This window comes from Ascaphus truei, chromosome 5, assembly GCF_040206685.1.
Source record: "Ascaphus truei isolate aAscTru1 chromosome 5, aAscTru1.hap1, whole genome shotgun sequence".
Taxonomy (NCBI): domain Eukaryota; kingdom Metazoa; phylum Chordata; class Amphibia; order Anura; family Ascaphidae; genus Ascaphus; species Ascaphus truei.
In genome coordinates this window covers 308,916,720-308,937,995 of record NC_134487.1, presented here as the reverse complement: position 1 = coordinate 308,937,995, position 21,276 = coordinate 308,916,720, and the positions used below count along the sequence as shown (strand labels likewise).

Here is a 21,276-nt window from a genome sequence, read left to right as displayed (position 1 = left end):
TATTTTTCTGAGGTATGCTAGGGAGTGATAGAGCTGCTGCACATCTGTATGTCCAGTATTGAAGTTTGTATGTATAGTATATCTTTATTTGTATATTGCTCACAATGTCTTTGTAAAGCGCAGAGTACAATACAGTACAGGGAATTATAATGCAATAAGCGCAGCAAAGTTAGACAATAGGAAAGGAAATCCCTGCCCTGTGGAAACTTACAATCTAACTGGTGAAGGTGCACTATGTTGTGACTCATATATACTAAATGGTGCTATGCTAAAAGACACCTGCAGTACCAGCACAGGAAGGCACCTTACGGCCCATTAAGGGAAGATACTATACTGTTTCGTGAAGTGCCATAAGATCTCCTGTAGAATAGCACAGGTTCGTGAATATCTGACTTTCTCTAGGCAGAGGAAAATACTTAGATTTGAATAGATGGGTTAAGATCCTAAAATTGATATTGTAGCATAGGTTGTTATAATTTTAGGTGTAATTTTTCTTATATCCTTTTTTCCACCCAGTGGGGAAACCCGATACAACAAAGAAAAGTTGCTGCAAGGTCAGTATAATTACTTTCACCAACTGTAAAATGTTATAAATAAATCCTTGCTTTTAATTAAAAATAATACTTTTTTATTACATGTCTACACCAAACACTTTAGATATTATCACTGCTAAAACAGTTCATACTAGTTGAATATCAACTTCGAGATATTACAATTGGAGTCTAAAAAAGGTCAGGGAGCCAAGTGTAACCTAGAATGAGGTCAGAGCAGCGTAACCTAGAATGAGGTCAGGGAGCCAAGCGTAACCTAGAATGAGGTCAGAGCAGCGTAACCTAGAATGAGGTCAGAGCAGCGTAACCTAGAATGAGGTCAGAGCAGCGTAACCTAGAATGAGGTCAGAGCAGCGTAACCTAGAATGAGGTCAGAGCAGCGTAACCTAGAATGAGGTCAGAGCAGCGTAACCTAGAATGAGGTCAGAGCAGCGTAACCTAGAATGAGGTCAGAGCAGCGTAACCTAGAATGAGGTCAGAGCAGCGTTACCTAGAATGAGGTCAGAGCAGCGTAACCTAGAATGAGGTCAGAGCAGCGTTACCTAGAATGAGGTCAGAGCAGCGTAACCTAGAATGAGGTCAGAGCAGCGTAACCTAGAATGAGGTCAGAGCAGCGTAACCTAGAATGAGGTCAGAGCAGCGTAACCTAGAATGAGGTCAGAGCAGCGTAACCTAGAATGAGGTCAGAGCAGCGTAACCTAGACTGAGGTCAGAGCAGCGTAACCTAGAATGAGGTCAGAGCAGCGTAACCTAGAATGAGGTCAGAGCAGCGTAACCTAGAATGAGATCAGAGCAGCGTAACCTAGAATGAGGTCAGAGCAGCGTAACCTAGAAGGAGGTCAGAGCAGCGTAACCTAGAATGAGGTCAGAGCAGCGTAACCTAGAATGAGGTCAGAGCAGCGTAACCTAGAATGAGGTCAGAGCAGCGTAACCTAGAATGAGGTCAGAGCAGCGTAACCTAAAATGAGGTCAGAGCAGCGTAACCTAAAATGAGGTCAGAGCAGCGTAACCTAGAATGAGCTCAGAGCAGAGTAACCTAGAATGAGCTCAGAGCAGCACAACCTAGACTGAGGTCAGAACAGCGTAACCTAGAATGAGGTCAGAGCAGCGTTACCTAGAATGAGGTCAGAGCAGCGTAACCTAGAATGAGGTCAGAGCAGCGTTACCTAGAATGAGGTCAGAGCAGCGTAACCTAGAATGAGGTCAGAGCAGCGTAACCTAGAATGAGCTCAGAGCAGAGTAACCTAGAATGAGGTCAGAGCAGCGTAACCTAGAATGAGGTCAGAACAGCGTAACCTAGAAGGAGATCAGAGCAGCGTAACCTATGAGGTCAGAGCAGCGTAACCTAGAATGAGGTCAGAGCTGCATAACCTAGACTGAGGTCAGAGCAGCGTAACCTAGAATGAGGTCAGAGCAGCGTCACCTAGAATGAGGTCAGAACATCGGAACCTAGAATGAGGTCAGAGCAGCGTAACCTAGAATGAGGTCAGAGCAGCGTAACCTAGAATGAGGTCAGAGCAGCGTAACCTAGAATGAGGTCAGAACAGCGTAACCTAGAATGAGGTCAGAGCAGCGTAACCTAGAATGAGGTCAGAGCAGCGTAACCTAGAATGAGGTCAGAGCAGCGTTACCTAGAATGAGGTCAGAGCAGCGTTACCTAGAATGAGGTCAGAGCAGCGTAACCTAGACTGAGGTCAGAGCAGCGTAACCTAGAATGAGGTCAGAGCAGCATAACCTAGAATGAGGTCAGAGCAGCGTAACCTAGAATGAGGTCAGAACAGCGTAACCTAGAAGGAGATCAGAGCAGCGTAACCTATGAGGTCAGAGCAGCGTAACCTAGAATGAGGTCAGAGCTGCGTAACCTAGACTGAGGTCAGAGCAGCGTAACCTAGAAGGAGGTCAGAGCAGCGTAACCTAGAAGGAGGTCAGAGCAGCGTAACCTGGAATGAGGTCAGAGCAGCGTAACCTAGAATGAGGTCAGAGCAGCGTAACCTAGAAGGAGGTCAGAGCAGCGTAACCTAGAATGAGGTCAGAGCAGCGTAACCTAGAATGAGGTCAGAGCAGCGTAACCTAGAATGAGGTCTGAGCAGCGTAACCTAGAATGAGGTCAGAGCAGCGTAACCTAGAATGAGGTCAGAACATCGGAACCTAGAATGAGGTCAGAACAGCGTAACCTAGAAGGAGGTCAGAGCAGCGTAACCTAGAAGGAGGTCAGAGCAGCGTAACCTAGAATGAGGTCAGAACAGCGTAACCTAGAATGAGGTCAGAGCAGCGTAACCTAGAATGAGGTCAGAGCAGCGTAACCTAGAATGAGGTCAGAGCAGCGTAACCTAGAATGAGGTCAGAGCAGCGTAACCTAGAATGAGGTCAGAGCAGCGTTACCTAGAATGAGGTCAGAACAGCGTAACCTAGAATGAGGTCAGAGCAGCGTAACCTAGAATGAGGTCAGAGCAGCGTAACCTAGAATGAGGTCAGAGCAGCGTAACCTAGAATGAGGTCAGAGCAGCGTAACCTAGAATGAGGTCAGAACAGCGTAACCTAGAAGGAGATCAGAGCAGCGTAACCTATGAGGTCAGAGCAGCGTAACCTAGAATGAGGTCAGAGCTGCGTAACCTAGACTGAGGTCAGAGCAGCGTAACCTAGAATGAGGTCAGAGCAGCGTAACCTAGAATGAGGTCAGAGCAGCGTAACCTAGAATGAGGTCAGAGCAGCGTAACCTAGAATGAGGTCAGAGCAGCGTAACCTAGAATGAGGTCAGAGCAGCGTAACCTAGAATGAGGTCAGAGCAGCGTAACCTAGAATGAGGTCAGAGCAGCGTAACCTAGAATGAGGTCAGAGCAGCGTAACCTAGAATGAGGTCAGAGCAGCGTAACCTAGAATGAGATCAGAGCAGCGTAACCTAGAATGAGGTCAGAGCAGCGTAACCTAGAATGAGGTCAGAGCAGCGTAACCTAGAATGAGGTCAGAGCAGCGTAACCTAGAATGAGGTCAGAGCAGCGTAACCTAGAATGAGGTCAGAGCAGCGTAACCTAGAATGAGGTCAGAGCAGCGTAACCTAGAATGAGGTCAGAGCAGCGTAACCTAGAATGAGGTCAGAGCAGCGTAACCTAGAATGAGGTCAGAGCAGGTCAGTACTGTATATGCTATACCGTATGGTCATATGGCTTGGTGGGGTGGTGACGTAAAGAAGCAGTTCCTCCTCCTTGTTTTTTGTTTTTATTACAGCCCCTTTATTTTTTTAAAGGATTTAAACCGGGGGCTCCTGAGCTAACCACCATTATTGTCAGCTTCTGTGTTTCTGAGGAAACAGGGAATTTACCAGGGGTACATTTCCCTCGGGGGAAACAAAATGTTTGCCAAACCTCGGGCCAATAGGAAGCTGCAACATCATCTAGCTTCCTATTGGATGGCCAATCCTCTTTAAAACCCAAGAAGTAATACCGGTTACTTTACCAGTATGTATCTCGGGAGGCGGGGGTTACCCAGGGGTGAAAATAGTGCGGTTCAGTTCTAGAGGGGATCCCTGATTAAAATACTGTATTAAGAAATGAGTTTGGGTGGATTGCTCCTTTATCCCATTCTCTGCTCCATATACACGTCACTTTACCTCCAGCCGCATTCACCACACATGGAATTGCATGCTCAGTACGGCATAGATTTCAGCCTGAGTTTCTGGGCCCTCATTACTTAGAAGTGCACATTCAATGCTGCTCATGGCCCTATACACATGAATGGGCCATATTTAGTAAGCAGTGTTACTCCATAAGAAACCTTCCAGGCCAGAGAACTCCTTCCAGTTCATTCACTTGAGACGTAGGGAACCATATTTACTAAACCGTCCTGCATAGTGTCTTATGTAGTCGCACTGCTTGGTAATGTCACCCTCTATGTACATTAGTATACAGAACAATGAAACACTGTATAATTAGAACAATACATTGCTAGAATATATTTGAATGTATTGCACAGGGATCAGGATATCTGTAATGAGCTGCCCAGGTCTGTAACTGCTTCTTCTTATAACACTAACATTGCTGCATATTGTATTTCCGCAGGCCAAGGAATAGATGAGCCACTCTCCGAGATGGGATTTAAGCAGGCAAATGCTGCCGGCAGATTTCTTAACAATGTCAAGTTTACTCACGTTTTCTCCAGCGACCTAATCCGTGCAAAGCAAGCGAGTACTATTTAATACTTTCAATTGCGCCAGTTAGCTACAGGATGACATGGGGGATTTTGTACAATACCATTACTGTAGCAACAATTGGACACTTATGTTTAAGTCTTAGACTTAGAACATTGTAGTTAACATATTTGTTTTTAGTACCTCACATTAAACCTTTGAAAAGATTAAGTTCCGATCCGCAAAGATCCATTAGCTCCGTGCTGATAACGGATCATTATTAAAATTATTAACAGATGTTATTTTCCCTCAGGTTAACGCACATCAATGAGTGTAATAATATGCACTCAAAAAACAGCCGGTGTATATTTATTTATAAAATGTTTACCAGAAAGTAATACATTGGGAGTTACCTCTCGTTTTCACGGATGTCCTGCGCATAGAGTTATGATGACAAATACATGGTGACAAATACTTGCCTTCCAAGCCCATGTGGCTTGTATACCTTTTATACAACATGTGGGGAGATACCCGTGCACATAAACATCACACCGGGGATATATGCTAATTTAAGTAATGTAACTATACTTTGTATATCCAAATTAGCATATATCCCAGGTATTACAATTATCCTCTATCTGTAAAGCGCCAACATATTCCGCAGCGTGGTACAATGCGGGTACAGAGAGACATCAATTACATAAACAGAAGGACAGGCAAGGTGATGAGGGCCTGATCCTGAGATCTTACACTCTAGAAGATTTTGAGTTACAGAGTTATCTCTTAAAAATACAAAGTATTGTTTTATTGGGGTCAAGCTTGATGACCCGGGCCTAGTTTTCTGTGTGTGTCTAGAAGTGAGGTTATCTGAAGGCGATCTGCCCTGGGATTGTGGGCTGGTTAAAAATATAGATCTAGAACTCTGTGAAACAAATATAAATTCCTCCAGAGGTCTGGGGAAGCAAGGACGGTGCGGCCAGGAAGATATTTTACATGTTATAAGTTTATTAAAGATAAGATATTTGGGAATCGGTAGAATTCACAAGGATGTGAAGGATGTATTTATGACAAAGGAGCTGAGCTGATTAAATTGATTTGAAATATAACAGGTTAGTTTATTTTACATATCAGATACATATTTCACCTTCAAAAGATTATAGTTACCCCAGTAAAGTTGTCCACGTGTGTATTTTAATTGTAACCCATCTTACCCCCCCCCCCCCCCCCCGGTCGCAGATCGGACCCCTAGGGTGTAATGAGGGCTGGCTACATGTCTTATGGTGGGTCATACCTGTGAGGAACAGGAGGGCCTGAGTCTCCCGCGATGGTATGGGGGACAACAGGGACAGGCTTCTGGGGTTATTGCCTTCATCTTCTTTAGTGGTGCAGCGCCTCCATCTCTGGCGAGCCCTATAAGGGTAGGGTGAAATCCTCCCAGAGAAGCCCCCACAATAGGGCCAGAGATTTCAGTCTCAGTCTCTTTGTAAAAAGTATCAAGTCTCTATATTGTACAACAGCTCTCAGCAGCAGCAGATCATACACAATGGTCTCCTTCTCCTTCTCCTCCAGACTGTACCCCTCCAGGATGGGCTGTCTGGGGCTCTCACTATTCCCCGCCGCCACCCCAAGGTGCAGACATTCAGGGTGGGGCTAGCTCTCCCTCACCCTATAGGCAGGGTGAGGGGCATTGGTCCACCATTGTTCTATCAACTCTATTCAGGCTTTCCTGAGCTCCTCCAAATGTAGGGCCTGTCTCTCCTGGAACTCATTCCTCGTGATACCAGGACAGAACTCTCACTCTAACAACTCCTGCCACTGACAGGAACAGGCAACTAACTTTAGACAGCCCCACCCATAATGATGTCAACAGGCCCCTCCCCTGTGTCTCTTGCCTTCCACACAGAGTCAAGGGGCCTACCTCCACCAATCATGGCAGGGCTTGAAGCGGGGGAAACCCATGATAACTACTGGCGGCCTGTCCTTAGCAGGCCTTACACCAGTAGGAGGATAGATATATAGCCCAAATTCTTACCAGGACTACATAATCATATGAATGGAACGGTACAAGTGACGCCCCTTTCACGTGCAATAGAAACTCATAGATTATTTTTTCTACTCAGGCATTTTTTTAATTAAAAAGAAAACTATTTTCTCTCCCTAAAAGAGAAACATGTAACTAGAGATTGATGAGGGGAGAGTTCAGGACTTGCCCAGAAGGTGGATTTTTTCCGTTTCCAAAGCAGGGGCTTTCAAGATGAAAACCATGCATTTGAGATATTAATGTATATGAATTGAGTTATCTCAGGTGTTTATTTTGGGGGAGCAGGTATTATGGGGGGAAGGTGTGTTTGGGGAGGGGTATATAAATCCCTTGGGGCTCTAGTAAAATAGTCTCTCTGTCTCTTTCTGGCCAAAAAGAAGCACTTAATACTGTTAGTGAGTGGTGAAGATGCACATTAGCACTTAACGAGGCATAAACGTAGGTTACGGCCGCATTAAGTAAATAACGGGCCTGAATCTGGGCCTAAGTAGTGAATTCAATTTGTTTCCAGTTAAAGAGAAAGACACTAGTTCCTGCCACATATTCTACAAATCGGTCTACTTCACTTCTGTTATTTACACTTTTTTCACATCCCTTTTTGTTTTTTCTCTCTTCGGAAACCCTTTGGTCCCTGATAAAGTGTTAATATAATATCCCCCGGAACCCACATCGTACAATCCCGAGGTCCCTGATAGTGTTAATATAATATCCCCCGGAACCCACGCCGTACTATCCCGAGGTCCCTGATAAAGTGTTAATATAATATCCCCCGGAACCCACGCCGTACTATCCCGGGGTCCCTGATAGTGTTAATATAATATCCCCCGGAACCCACGCCGTACTATCCCGGGGTCCCTGATAAAGTGTTAATATAATATTCCCCGGAACCCACGCCGTACTATCCCGAGGTCCCTGATAGTGTTAATATAATATCCCCCGGAACCCACGCCGTACTATCCCGGGGTCCCTGATAGTGTTAATATAATATCCCCCGGAACCCACACCGTACTATCCCGAGGTCCCTGATAAAGTGTTAATATAATATCCCCCGGAACCCACGCCGTACTATCCCGGGGTCCCTGATAGTGTTAATATAATATCCCCCGGAACCCACGCCGTACTATCCCGGGGTCCCTGATAAAGTGTTAATATAATATTCCCCGGAACCCACGCCGTACTATCCCGGGGTCCCTGATAAAGTGTTAATATAATATCCCCCGGAACCCACGCCGTACTATCCCGGGGTCCCTGATAAAGTGTTAATATAATATCCCCCGGAACCCACGCCGTACTATCCCGGGGTCCCTGATAGTGTTAATATAATATCCCCGGAACCCACGCCGTACTATCCCGAGGTCCCTGATAGTGTTAATATAATATCCCCCGGAACCCACGCCGTACTATCCCGAGGTACCTGATAGTGTTAATATAATATCCCACGGAACCCACACCGTACTATCCCGAGGTCCCTGATAAAGTGTTAATATAATATCCCCCGGAACCCACGCCGTACTATCCCGGGGTCCCTGATAGTGTTAATATAATATCCCCCGGAACCCACGCCGTACTATCCCGGGGTCCCTGATAGTGTTAATATAATATCCCCCGGAACCCACGCCGTACTATCCCGGGGTCCCTGATAAAGTGTTAATATAATATCCCCCGGAACCCACGCCGTACTATCCCGAGGTCCCTGATAAAGTGTTAATGTAATATCCCCCGGAACCCACGCCGTACTATCCCGGGGTCCCTGATAAAGTGTTAATATAATATCCCCCGGAACCCACGCCGTACTATCCCGGGGTCCCTGATAGTGTTAATATAATATCCCCCGGAACCCACGCCGTACTATCCCGGGGTCCCTGATAGTGTTAATATAATATCCCCCGGAACCCACGCCGTACTATCCCGAGGTCCCTGATAGTGTTAATATAATATCCCCCGGAACCCACACCGTACTATCCCGAGGTCCCTGATAAAGTGTTAATATAATATCCCCCGGAACCCACGCCGTACTATCCCGGGGTCCCTGATAAAGTGTTAATATAATATCCCCCGGAACCCACGCCGTACTAGCCCGAGGTCCCTGATAGTGTTAATATAATATCCCCCGGAACCCACGCCGTACTATCCCGGTGTCCCTGATAAAGTGTTAATATAATATCCCCCGGAACCCACGCCGTACTATCCCGGGGTCCCTGATAGTGTTAATATAATATCCCCCGGAACCCACGCCGTACTATCCCGGGGTCCCTGATAGTGTTAATATAATATCCCCCGGAACCCACGCCGTACTATCCCGGGGTCCCTGATAAAGTGTTAATATAATATCCCCCAGAACCCACGCCGTACTATCCCGGGGTCCCTGATAAAGTGTTAATATAATATCCCCCGGAACCCACGCCGTACTATCCCGAGGTCCCTGATAAAGTGTTAATATAATATCCCCCGGAACCCACGCCGTACTATCCCGGGGTCCCTGATAGTGTTAATATAATATCCCCCGGAACCCACGCCGTACTATCCCGGGGTCCCTGATAGTGTTAATATAATATCCCCCGGAACCCACGCCGTACTATCCCGAGGTCCCTGATAGTGTTAATATAATATCCCCCGGAACCCACGCCGTACTATCCCGAGGTCCCTGATAGTGTTAATATAATATCCCACGGAACCCACGCCGTACTATCCTGGGGTCCCTGATAAAGTGTTAATATAATATCCCCCGGAACCCACGCCGTACTATCCCGAGGTCCCTGATAAAGTGTTAATATAATATCCCCCGGAACCCACGCCGTACTATCCCGGGGTCCCTGATAGTGTTAATATAATATCCCCCGGAACCCACGCCGTACTATCCCGGGGTCCCTGATAGTGTTAATATAATATCCCCCGGAACCCACGCCGTACTATCCCGGGGTCCCTGATAAAGTGTTAATATAATATCCCCCGGAACCCACGCCGTACTATCCCGAGGTCCCTGATAAAGTGTTAATATAATATCCCCCGGAACCCACGCCGTACTATCCCGGGGTCCCTGATAAAGTGTTAATATAATATCCCCCAGAACCCACGCCGTACTATCCCGGGGTCCCTGATAGTGTTAATATAATATCCCCCGGAACCCACGCCGTACTATCCCGAGGTCCCTGATAAAGTGTTAATATAATATCCCCCGGAACCCACGCCGTACTATCCAGGGGTCCCTGATAGTGTTAATATAATATCCCCCGGAACCCACGCCGTACTATCCCGGGGTCCCTGATAAAGTGTTAATATAATATCCCCCAGAACTCACGCCGTACTATCCCGGGGTCCCTGATAAAGTGTTAATATAATATCCCCCGGAACCCACGCCATACTATCCCGGGGTCCCTGATAAAGTGTTAATATAATATCCCCCGGAACCCACGCCGTACTATCCCGGGGTCCCTGATAGTGTTAATATAATATCCCCCGGAACCCACGCCGTACTATCCCGGGGTCCCTGATAGTGTTAATATAATATCCCCCGGAACCCACGCCGTACTATCCCGAGGTCCCTGATAAAGTGTTAATATAATATCCCCCGGAACCCACGCCGTACTATCCCGGGGTCCCTGATAGTGTTAATATAATATCCCCCGGAACCCACGCCGTACTATCCCGGGGTCCCTGATAGTGTTAATATAATATCCCACGGAACCCACGCCGTACTATCCCGAGGTCCCTGATAAAGTGTTAATGTAATATCCCCCGGAACCCACGCCGTACTATCCCGGGGTCCCTGATAAAGTGTTAATATAATATCCCCCGGAACCCACGCCGTACTATCCCGGGGTCCCTGATAAAGTGTTAATATAATATCCCCCGGAACCCACGCCGTACTATCCCGAGGTCCCTGATAGTGTTAATATAATATCCCCCGGAACCCACGCCGTACTATCCCGGGGTCCCTGATAAAGTGTTAATATAATATCCCCCGGAACCCACGCCGTACTATCCCGGGGTCCCTGATAGTGTTAATATAATATCCCCCGGAACCCACGCCGTACTATCCCGGGGTCCCTGATAAAGTGTTAATATAATATCCCCCGGAACCCACGCCGTACTATCCCGGGGTCCCTGATAGTGTTAATATAATATCCCCCGGAACCCACGCCGTACTATCCCGGGGTCCCTGATAAAGTGTTAATATAATATCCCCCGGAACCCACGCCGTACTATCCCGGGGTCCCTGATAGTGTTAATATAATATCCCCCGGAACCCACGCCGTACTATCCCGAGGTCCCTGATAAAGTGTTAATATAATATCCCCCGGAACCCACGCCGTACTATCCCGGGGTCCCTGATAGTGTTAATATAATATCCCCCGGAACCCACGCCGTACTATCCCGGGGTCCCTGATAGTGTTAATATAATATCCCCCGGAACCCACGCCGTACTATCCCGGGGTCCCTGATAGTGTTAATATAATATCCCCCGGAACCCACGCCGTACTATCCCGGGGTCCCTGATAGTGTTAATATAATATCCCCCGGAACCCACGCCGTACTATCCCGGGGTCCCTGATAGTGTTAATATAATATCCCCCGGAACCCACGCCGTACTATCCCGGGGTCCCTGATAGTGTTAATATAATATCCCCCGGAACCCACGCCGTACTATCCCGGGGTCCCTGATAGTGTTAATATAATATCCCCCGGAACCCACGCCGTACTATCCCGGGGTCCCTGATAGTGTTAATATATTATCCCCCGGAACCCACGCCGTACTATCCCGGGGTCCCTGATAGTGTTAATATAATATCCCCCGGAACCCACGCCGTACTATCCCGGGGTCCCTGATAGTGTTAATATAATATCCCCCGGAACCCACACCGTACTATCCCGGGGTCCCTGATAGTGTTAATATAATATCCCCCGGAACCCACGCCGTACTATCCCGGGGTCCCTGATAGTGTTAATATAATATCCCCCGGAACCCATGCCGTACTATCCCGGGGTCCCTGATAGTGTTAATATAATATCCCCCGGAACCCACGCCGTACTATCCCGGGGTCCCTGATAAAGTGTTAATATAATATCCCCCGGAACCCACGCCGTACTATCCCGGGGTCCCTGATAGTGTTAATATAATATCCCCCGGAACCCCCGCCGTACTATCCCGGGGTCCCTGATAGTGTTAATATAATATCCCCCGGAACCCACGCCGTACTATCCCGGGGTCCCTGATAGTGTTAATATAATATCCCCCGGAACCCACGCCGTACTATCCCGGGGTCACTGCAAGAAATAATCATTGTACTTGTGTTTTACAGACCGCTTGTACAATCATGAGGAACAATCGCCATTGCGAGGACATTAATATTAACTATGATTCCAGACTGCGGGAAAGGGTGAGCACACGTCATTTGTGAGATTAATTATGATAAAGTGTGTTTTCCACAAAACATTTCTACACTGCCTCTAAAGGTTTAGGGCATTGTGCAGCCTGATATATGTCGAATAGTATCTTACTGGGTAACTATGTGAATAGATACCCTAATTGCATGAACATAATAGAGAACACATTTTAGAATTTAAGTATAGAGTGAGAATAGTTCCAGGTCAGCGGGGAAGACTTATTTCAGTTAAAACCTTGTTTCATAATTACAACAGTTATAGCGTAGTTAGAATTGCTCAGTCATTGCAAACAGTAAAAAATAAAAACACAAGTTCGAATAAACGCAAATACTAGAAACTACAAATAACAGACTCTACGTCCACCGGAAAGACCGGCTCCGCTTGCTGCTCTCTAGCACTGAAGATAATCAAAGGTTTTGCAAAATGCTGCTCATATACAGTTTAAGGCCATCAATATGTTTCAGCTGCGCTTATAGTGCCTGGCGACAGTGACGTGACTTCGCTCCAGAACAAAACAATTGACTCCGTCGCCAGCGCTTATAGTGCGTCGCGACCAAAAATTTGGAAGCGGGGTAAATTTGATTTTTTACAGACTGTCGCCACATGTGACTGTCTCTAAACCAATCAATGAGCCTGTCGCTAGCAACATCGCTGAAAGTTAAATTATAACTTTCGCTAGTGGCGACGGGTGACATCATTGGTCGTGGCGCCGGCGCCGGCACTGTAAGCGCGGCCTTATATTTACAGCAGTTATCATTGGCATGTACAGTATGTAGCTTGCTGACGTTTTCAGTAGGCATTTTATTTCAAATAAAATAGTAGTGTAGGTTGAAAAACTACATATGTCTATTGAGTTCAGCCTTAAAGATATTCATCCAAAGCAATGTTAACAAAAACTCCACTGCAACATTTGCCACTAACATGTGTTATTCAGGTTTCGCAAGGGAAATGCTCACACACCTGTTATATACACATGTGTATATATGTTTTTGTATATAGACCCGACCAAAATGTTGGTCTCGCTCTTGGACTAAAATACACTTCAATTTTCATCATGATGTCCAGTCTTCTATCTCTATCATCATCTTCAGCACATGTTGATCCACTGATGGACCAAGGCTCTAATTACTGATTTTATCCTCCCATCTTACTTTTGGTCGTTGTCTTGGTCTTTTGCTATCCCTTGGAATCCAGTTGAGTGCCATCCCTGTCCAACGATGAGTATTTCTTCTTGTGATATGTCTGGCCCACTGCCATTTCATTTTTTTCACACTTGTATCTGCATAAATGGATACATGGTATACATACACTTTTTTAAGAAAATTATTTTAACACAAAACGTCATTTGTTTCAGAAATATGGGACTGCAGAGGGCCGGCCTCTAAGTGATCTCAAGGCAATGGCAAAGGCAGCAGGAGAACAGTGTCCTTCATACACGCCGCCCGGAGGAGAGACCTTAGAAGAGGTAAAGCATGTACAATCGTTTGATAATATTACAATTCTGTTTTCTCGTGTCTGCGTTAGCACTGAAGTTCTGCACATGTAAAACAATTATGGTGTGCAGTTTAGAAGCTGACTAGACAAATAAAAAAAAAGAATGCAAGTGGAAGGATATTCGTACATTTCCTGATCACCCTGGCAGTGGGCACCATTGGGTTAATCCCTTCTCACTCTAGGTAGGACAGGAAGTAGACTTTTGCAGGTAGGCCATATAAGGCCCCTCCCTCTACCTGCACCTTAGTCTTTTTCCTGTCCTCACAGCTAGGAGTAGGATTTTTTATTTTCTAACAGGGCTCACCTACTGCACCTTGTGCAGATAGCCAGGGTCTCAGCCTCTCTGCCCTGAAGCTCCGCGATGCTCCCTACGGGTGGCAAGTCGGAGACCCCTTAGAGTCGGGGGAGCCCCTGTTGGGGGGGAAGCAGCTGCAGCCGCGAGGGGAAGCTTAAGTGCAAAGCCCAGGACCGATCAAAGGCGCACAGCAGCTGCAGCTGGGAGCCGTGGAGGCCCAGACTCGCCGCATAAGCGCATGGACGCTGCGGTAAAGTACCCAGCAGCCCGCTACAGGCGGAGGGGGGAGCAGCCATAGCTGCGAGCAGAGGAGGCTCAATTGACCGCACTAGCGTATGGAACGCGGCGGTGAACTACCCCAGTAATTCTGCTGCGAACCGAAGGAGGTTCATATTGACCGCATGTGTATCTGAGATACTGCGGTAAAAGGGTACAGTGCAGGCGGCCGCTCGGGAGCGTGCGCGTCACGGCACGCCGGCAAATGCGTGCACAGACACGCGAGCCGTGCAGGAGCACTTGATGACGTCAGAGAAGCGACGACCACACGGTGTATGTGTGAGTGAAAGCTGCAGCATGGAACGCTCAGCAGGGAGAAGCCAAGTGCTGGATATGGATTCAAAAATGGAAACACCCAAACTTCCGTTCCCAAGACTAGGTGAGTCCTTAGTTTTTAGTTCTGCATGGGAAAGAGAGATGGTATATATACATTAGGGTGTATGTTTAGTATTTATTTTGTTTTTATAAATTAGTTCGGTGGTTACCCTCCCAGAAGCAGGATCTTCAAAAGGGACGGGGGAATCCCTGCAACATAAATGAAAGGTTGCTAAGAAAACTAAATGGTGTTCAGCTTGTGAGAAACCAGCCCTAATAGGGAAGTAATTATGTGAAGATTGTCTTAAGACACCTGCAGTTGATACCAATGAACAAATGAGCAATTTCTTTATTGATGAAGGAGGCTGTTAAACAGAGAGTTGATGCGGCAGTACAGCAAGCTGTTAACCCTGCGCAGGAAAGGTCTAGATCCCAGACCAGTCTGGATAAGGGGAAAGGTTTTTCATCATATGGGTCTGAAATTGATTGTTTTCATGTGTCAGAGAGTGAAATGGATTCATCAGATCAAGATATTCAGGAAGGAATCTGAATTTGATGTAGAAAGGGTGGATCCACTCATCAAAGCCATGATACAGGTTTTGGAACTGAAAGACATTGAGGAGTTAACCCACAAAAAAGATAAAATTTTGGGGCGAGATAAAAAGTGTCCTGGCTGCTTCAAGAGTTTCTGTACTGGCCTGCTTTGACAGGCTAAGCAGGCTACTGCTGCTACTGCTATTACTGCTGCTGCTACTGCTGCTACTGCTGCTACTACGGCTGCTGCTTTAAAAAGGTAGAGTCTTTACTATCCATCAAGTAGTTAAGGACCTCATTCAGGTGGAGTTGGCGCAACCAGACGCCAGAGTATTTACGCCTAAAAGGTTTGGGAAGATGTATCCATTCCCACAAGAGGAGGTAAATTTTGGGATGTCAGCCCAAAGGTGGATACTGCTATTTCCAGAATAGTAGAGAAGACAACAATTCCAATAAGGAACTTGCGTCATTGGAGGACGCTATGGATAGGAAGATGGATACGTATGGAAGAAAACATACGTTACCGCAGGAACATCCTCATACCTGCCATAAGTTGCCAACATTGAAGAAGCAATACACAAAGGTGTGGAAAGAAGTGCTATTCTTAAGCACTGTCCGAAGTAAGATGAGCAGCAAAATCTGTGGTGCTGGCGGTATCAGCAAGAAGGGCTTTATGGCTCAGACAATGGATGGCTGACAGCATCAAAGAACAATTTGTGTGGATTACCATTGAAGGTGAGTTCCTCTTCGGTAACAAACTGGATGCAATAATCACAAAAGCATCAGGAGGTAAGAGCACTTTTTACCTCAAGAAAAGCAGAGGATTCGGTTTCCAACAGGCTAATTGAAACCAATATAAGGAAGCAAAGGCACATAGACCTGGCAGGTCATCTCCAAGACAAACAACATGGAGGGACGGCCAGGACCGGCTTTTTTGTGACAGTTGCCAGTAGGAGGGCGACTGAAGCAGTTTTCTGCAACATGGGCCCAAACGATACAGAACAATTGGGTATTACACCATTCATCAGGGGTACAGTATAGAATTTAGAGAGATGCCAAGAAGAAATATGTTCTTAATAACATGGATACAGTCCAAGGAGAAAAGAAGGCAGAATAATTCGGCTTTAAAGAAATTATTACAAGCAGAAGTAATAAAGAAGGTACCTCAGGAAGAGGAAGTGAAATTTATTCCAGAATTTTTCTAGTAAGGAAACCTACAAGGGAGTACAGAGCAATTCTAGACCTAAGAAGTGTGAACCTGATTATTCAAGAGCTACAACCAGGAGACTGGATGGTGGCAATAAGACTTAGAAGATGCTTATCTACAGGTGCCCATAGCAAAGGGACACCAAAGATGCCTAAGGTTTACAGTAAATCAAGATCATTATCAGTACACAGCACTGCCATTTGGTCTGGCGACTTCCCCAAGGACGTTTATAAAGGTTCTAGCCCCTCTAGTAGCAGAAATGAGAGAAGAGGGGTAGAAATATACCCATACCTGGACGACATCCGGGTAAAATCAGGGAGTCTGGAGAAACTCCAACAAGACCAGAAGATGGTATAACCTTCCTGGAACACCACAGTTGGTTAATAAACAGAAACAAGACCCATCTCATGCCACTCAGCTGTTAAGATTTCTGGGGGTAGAATTTGATACAGCAAAAGGAGAAGTGAGACTACCAGACGCAAAGAGGCAAGACATAGCCATGCAACAAAGAAGCTCAGGAAAGCTACCAGGACTTCAGCAGAAAAAGGCATGAAACTCATAGTGAAATTCGCTTCAACATTAAGCGTCAGAAAATGGGCAGCAATACATATGACACCAAGAATCTTGTTACACCCACACACAAAACAAGAATTAAAGTGGAGGGAAGATACCCGAAATCTGAAAAAAAAGACAAACACTACACCCAGTGCACTGGGGGAAAAGGAGCGGCTCAGTGAGTAAAGACACTGCCTGACACTGTGTTTGAAGCAGGGGAACCTGGTTCAATTCCCACTGTCGGCTCCTTGTGACCTTGGGCAAGTCACTTCATCTCCCTGTGCCTCAGGCACCAACAACACAGGTCGGGGTGCCCAGATGGGAGAAACATTGGTGCAAGGAACCTGGACAAACCAGGAAAAGCATCTTCCATCAAATCTGCTGGAATTAAAAGCAGTACAAAGGGCCTTAGAAGCTTTCCAAGACCATATAAGAGGTGGCTGTATAAAAATAGAATCAAACAACAGGTCAGTTGTCAAGTATATAGCCGAACAAAGAGGAACCAGGAGCAGAAAGCTGATGAACCTCACAGCAGAAATCCTCTTTTGGGCAGAGTGCCACTTGTAGGAAATTACAGCCATACATATCCCAGGACTAGAAAATGTCACAACAGACTTTCTAAGTCGGAGCATCATACACCCAGGAGAAGGGGCATTATAGCCACAGGTGTTTCAAGAACTGGTAGAGCGATGGGTCAGCCAGACATAGATCGCAGGGCGACACACCAAAACCGCAAGGTAAGGAACTACTGTGCCAGACAGTTTCATCCAAGCGCACAGGGTACAGATGCTCTCAGTTTCAAATGGCACTTCAAGTTACACACTTGGTAAATATGCCTGTTCCCTCCAATTCCCTTAATTCCGGAAACAATCAGGAAAATCAGGGAAGACCAAGCAGAGGTGATATTCATAGCACCCTACTGGCCAAGAAGGCTTTGGTTTACACACTTGGTAAATATGGCAGTAGATACACCATGGCACATACCAGATCGCAAAGGGTTGATGCGACAGGGGCCAATATGTCATCCGAATGCCAAACAATGGGCTTTGACGGCATGGCAATTGAGCAGGAAACATTGAGACTGAAAGGTTGTTCAGACAAAACAATCCAAACCCTTTTACAAGCAAGGGAAAGTTCCACATCGAAAGTATACCATAGAATCTGGCTTTGCTTTCGCGATTGGGGTGAAAAGGAAAAACAGAAGTCCTTTCACCTAGAATTGTATCAATTGTGGAGTTCCTGCAAAAGGATTTGAGAAAGGTCTCAGTCTTAGCTCATTGAAAGTACAGGTGTCTGCACTATCAGCCTTGTTGGAAAGAAATCTGGCAATGGAAAGATTGATCATCAGATTCTTTCAGGCAGTTAAAAGGTTAAGGCCTCAAATCAAGAACAGGGTACCTACATGGGACTGGTCCCTAGTATTGGATGTACTAACAGCAGCTCCGTTTGAACCTATACAGGAGATAGGCTTGAAATGGTTATCATGGAAAATGGCGTTTTGATAGCAATCACCTCAGCAAGGAGAGTGGGAGAACTACAGGCTCTATCAGCCAAGGAACCATTCCTAGTCATACATCAAGACAAGGCAGTACTCAGACCAGTACATCAATTCCTGCCAAAAGTTGTATCACAGTTCCACATGAATCAAGAAATTGTGATTCCGACATTCTGTCCAGAACCAAAGAATAAGAAAGAAGAAAGACTACACAAGTTAGAGGTGGTAAGATGTCTAAAAGTGTACCTGGAAGGATGCGAGATATCAGAAAGTCAGACAGACTGTTCATCAATTCCAGAGGGACCGAAGAAAGGTCAAGAAGCTTCAAAAACAACAATTTCCCAGTGGATAGTGTCTTGTATTAAAGGCTTATGAAAGCAAAGGACAAGATAAACCTTTGAACATTAAAGCTCATTCTACAAGGGCCATGTCTACTTCATGGGCATTTAAAGCCCAGGATACACCAGGACAGATTTGCATAGCGGCAGTCTGGTCCTCATTCAATACATTCTTGAAATACTACAGACTAGACGTACAATCATCAGCTGACGCAAGCTTTGGGCGTAGAGTGTTAGAAACTGTAGTAGAATAAAGTGTATTAATAAAGGTCAAACTGATAAGGCATTAAACTGGTGTTGTCTATTCTGATGTATCCCTCCCTAAAATTGTGACTGCTTGGGTATGTCCCAATGGTGCCCACTGCCAGGGTGATCAGGAAAGGAGAAAATTTAAACAACTTACCGTAATTTTCTTTTCCTGGAACCATGGCAGTGGGCACATAGTTACCCTCCCTGTGTATGTCTAATGCCTATCAGTTATATATTTCAGCTATGGAAGAATCGTAAGACTAAGGTGCAGGTAGAGGGAGGGGCCTTATATGGCCTACCTGCAAAAGTCTACTTCCTGTCCTACCTAGAGTGAGAAGGGATTAACCCAATGGTGCCCACTGCCATGGTTCCAGGAAAAGAAAATTACGGTAAGTTATTTAAATTTTCTCCTTTATCGCTAGGGACCATGATGCAGCCATCTAGTGTTTGTATAGTCAACAATATCACTGCTAGTATCAGAGAGAATGCAGTGCATTAAAATGGCTCATTATTCTAGGTGATGGCCACTGTACTTCCTTGGGTATAATGGAAAACTCTTCTGTTTCTCTGTCTGAGATCCAATGCATTGTAAGGAACCCCAACCCTCTCTAATAGCGCGTCTGAGATCAGATGCATTGTAAGGAACCCCAACCCTCTCTAATAGCGCGTCTGAGATCATATGCATTGTAAGGAACCATAACCCTCTCTAATAGCGCGTATGAGATCAGATGCATTGTAAGGAACCATAACCCTCTCTAATAGCACGTATGAGATCAGATGCATTGTAAGGAACCCCAACACTCTCTAATAGCGTGTCTGAGATCAGATGCATTGTATGGAACCCTAACCCTCTCTAATAGCGTGTCTGAGATCAGATACATTGTAAGGAACCCCAACCCTCTCTAATAGCGCGTCTGAAATCATATGCAATGTAAGGAACCATAATCCTCTCTAATAGCGTGTCTGAGATCAGATGCATTGTATGGAACCTCAACCCTCTCTAATAGCGCGTCTGAGATCAGATGCATTGTAAGGATCCCCAACCCCCTCTAATAGCGCGTCTGAGATCAGATGCATTATAATTTCTTCTGTATTTGGTACACATTTCAAATGACCTTCAAATTGCAAAAACCCTTTAGGGATGCCTGTGGAAGAATACTTGAGAAACACTGACATAGAGTATTGCATGGTTTACACACACAGGTTGTACTTCCAGTTTTCTGAGAAATACATTATTTGTGTTTCCATACGATAATGAGCATCACAGCACCTCTTGTTAATACCTTGCACTGCTGAGATGAACTGTATGCACCCAAGCAGTGACAGGAAATGTAAAGGAATGACCCCTTTGTAAGAGGTTGAACAATCCCAGAGTTCTGTTACAGTACATAGGGGAATTGAGCTGCCTCCTAATGGCTATTTTGTTATTGTTTTGTGTCTCATATATTAGGTTAGAGCTCGTGCTAAAGAATTTTTCGAGTTTCTTTGTGACCTGGCCCTGGAGGAGTCACGTCAGAAAGATCAATCCGCATTAGGCGCTGCAGGAGATTCCGTGGTCACTTCTCTGGACCTGGCCCCATTTACAAATCATTGCAATGTGCCTGAGGTTTGTTGTGGGGACAGCAGGGGTGCGAGCGTACTTTTGGTGAGTCACGGTGCATACATGAGAAACTGGATCAAATATTTTATAGAAGATCTTCAGTTCACCTTTCCTGCAAATCTAAGGAAGTCTCGTGAACTCTCTGTTAGCCCCAATACGGGAATTAGTCATTTCATTGTAAGTTTCGAATCAGGAGAAACCATTAAACCTAGGATCCAGTGTGTTTGTATTAATCAACAGAATCATCTAGCAGACATTAATGCAGACATCAGCCATTAACTCGTATCATTTGCACTGACTGTATTTTACTCAATTTTACAGCATTTTTTGTTGAATGCATATTTATATTTCATGTATTTAAACACCCAACAGAACCAAATCACCTCTACAACAATCCTGTGCTTTGGAGTAATGTATGTTTACAAAACAGTTCATTCTGGGTCGGTCTTTAACTTGTATAGGATCAGGACATTTGTAGGAAAGTTTAAACTGTTAAATCTATGTTCTATAGCACTTGTTATTGTTACCTATATCCCCATAATAAATATGTGCTAAAACTTTAACAAATAAATGTGTTTGCTTTACATTTTATGCTAATTCCCTAATTACTTATCAGTCTTATCGTTAGCTTTGAATTCTGCTGAATTATCTAATAGCATAAATGCAAAATGGCTGCAATTATTTATCCATTAAAGCCTCTACCAGCGTAACGCGAGCTATAGAATGGGCACCCCTAAACACCGAGCTATAGAATGGGCACCCCTAAACACCGAGCTATAGAATGGGCACCCCTAAACACCGAGCTATAGAATGGGCAC

At 45.5% G+C, this 21,276-nt stretch overlaps 1 protein-coding gene across 1 annotated transcript in view; it reads left to right on the top strand.

Annotated features, from left to right (window-relative positions):
- The window catches only part of TIGAR (TP53 induced glycolysis regulatory phosphatase), a 47,342-nt gene extending 26,300 nt beyond the window's left edge, over positions 1-21,042 (top strand). Inside the window, exons 2-6 of the mRNA XM_075603083.1 lie at positions 517-554; positions 4,607-4,728; positions 12,016-12,093; positions 13,455-13,565; positions 20,309-21,042. Coding sequence (XP_075459198.1) covers positions 517-554; positions 4,607-4,728; positions 12,016-12,093; positions 13,455-13,565; positions 20,309-20,737 — 778 coding nt within the window. The 3' untranslated portion in view covers positions 20,738-21,042. The remainder of the gene's footprint in view (positions 1-516; positions 555-4,606; positions 4,729-12,015; positions 12,094-13,454; positions 13,566-20,308) is intronic.
- The last annotated feature ends 234 nt before the right edge of the window (positions 21,043-21,276 follow it).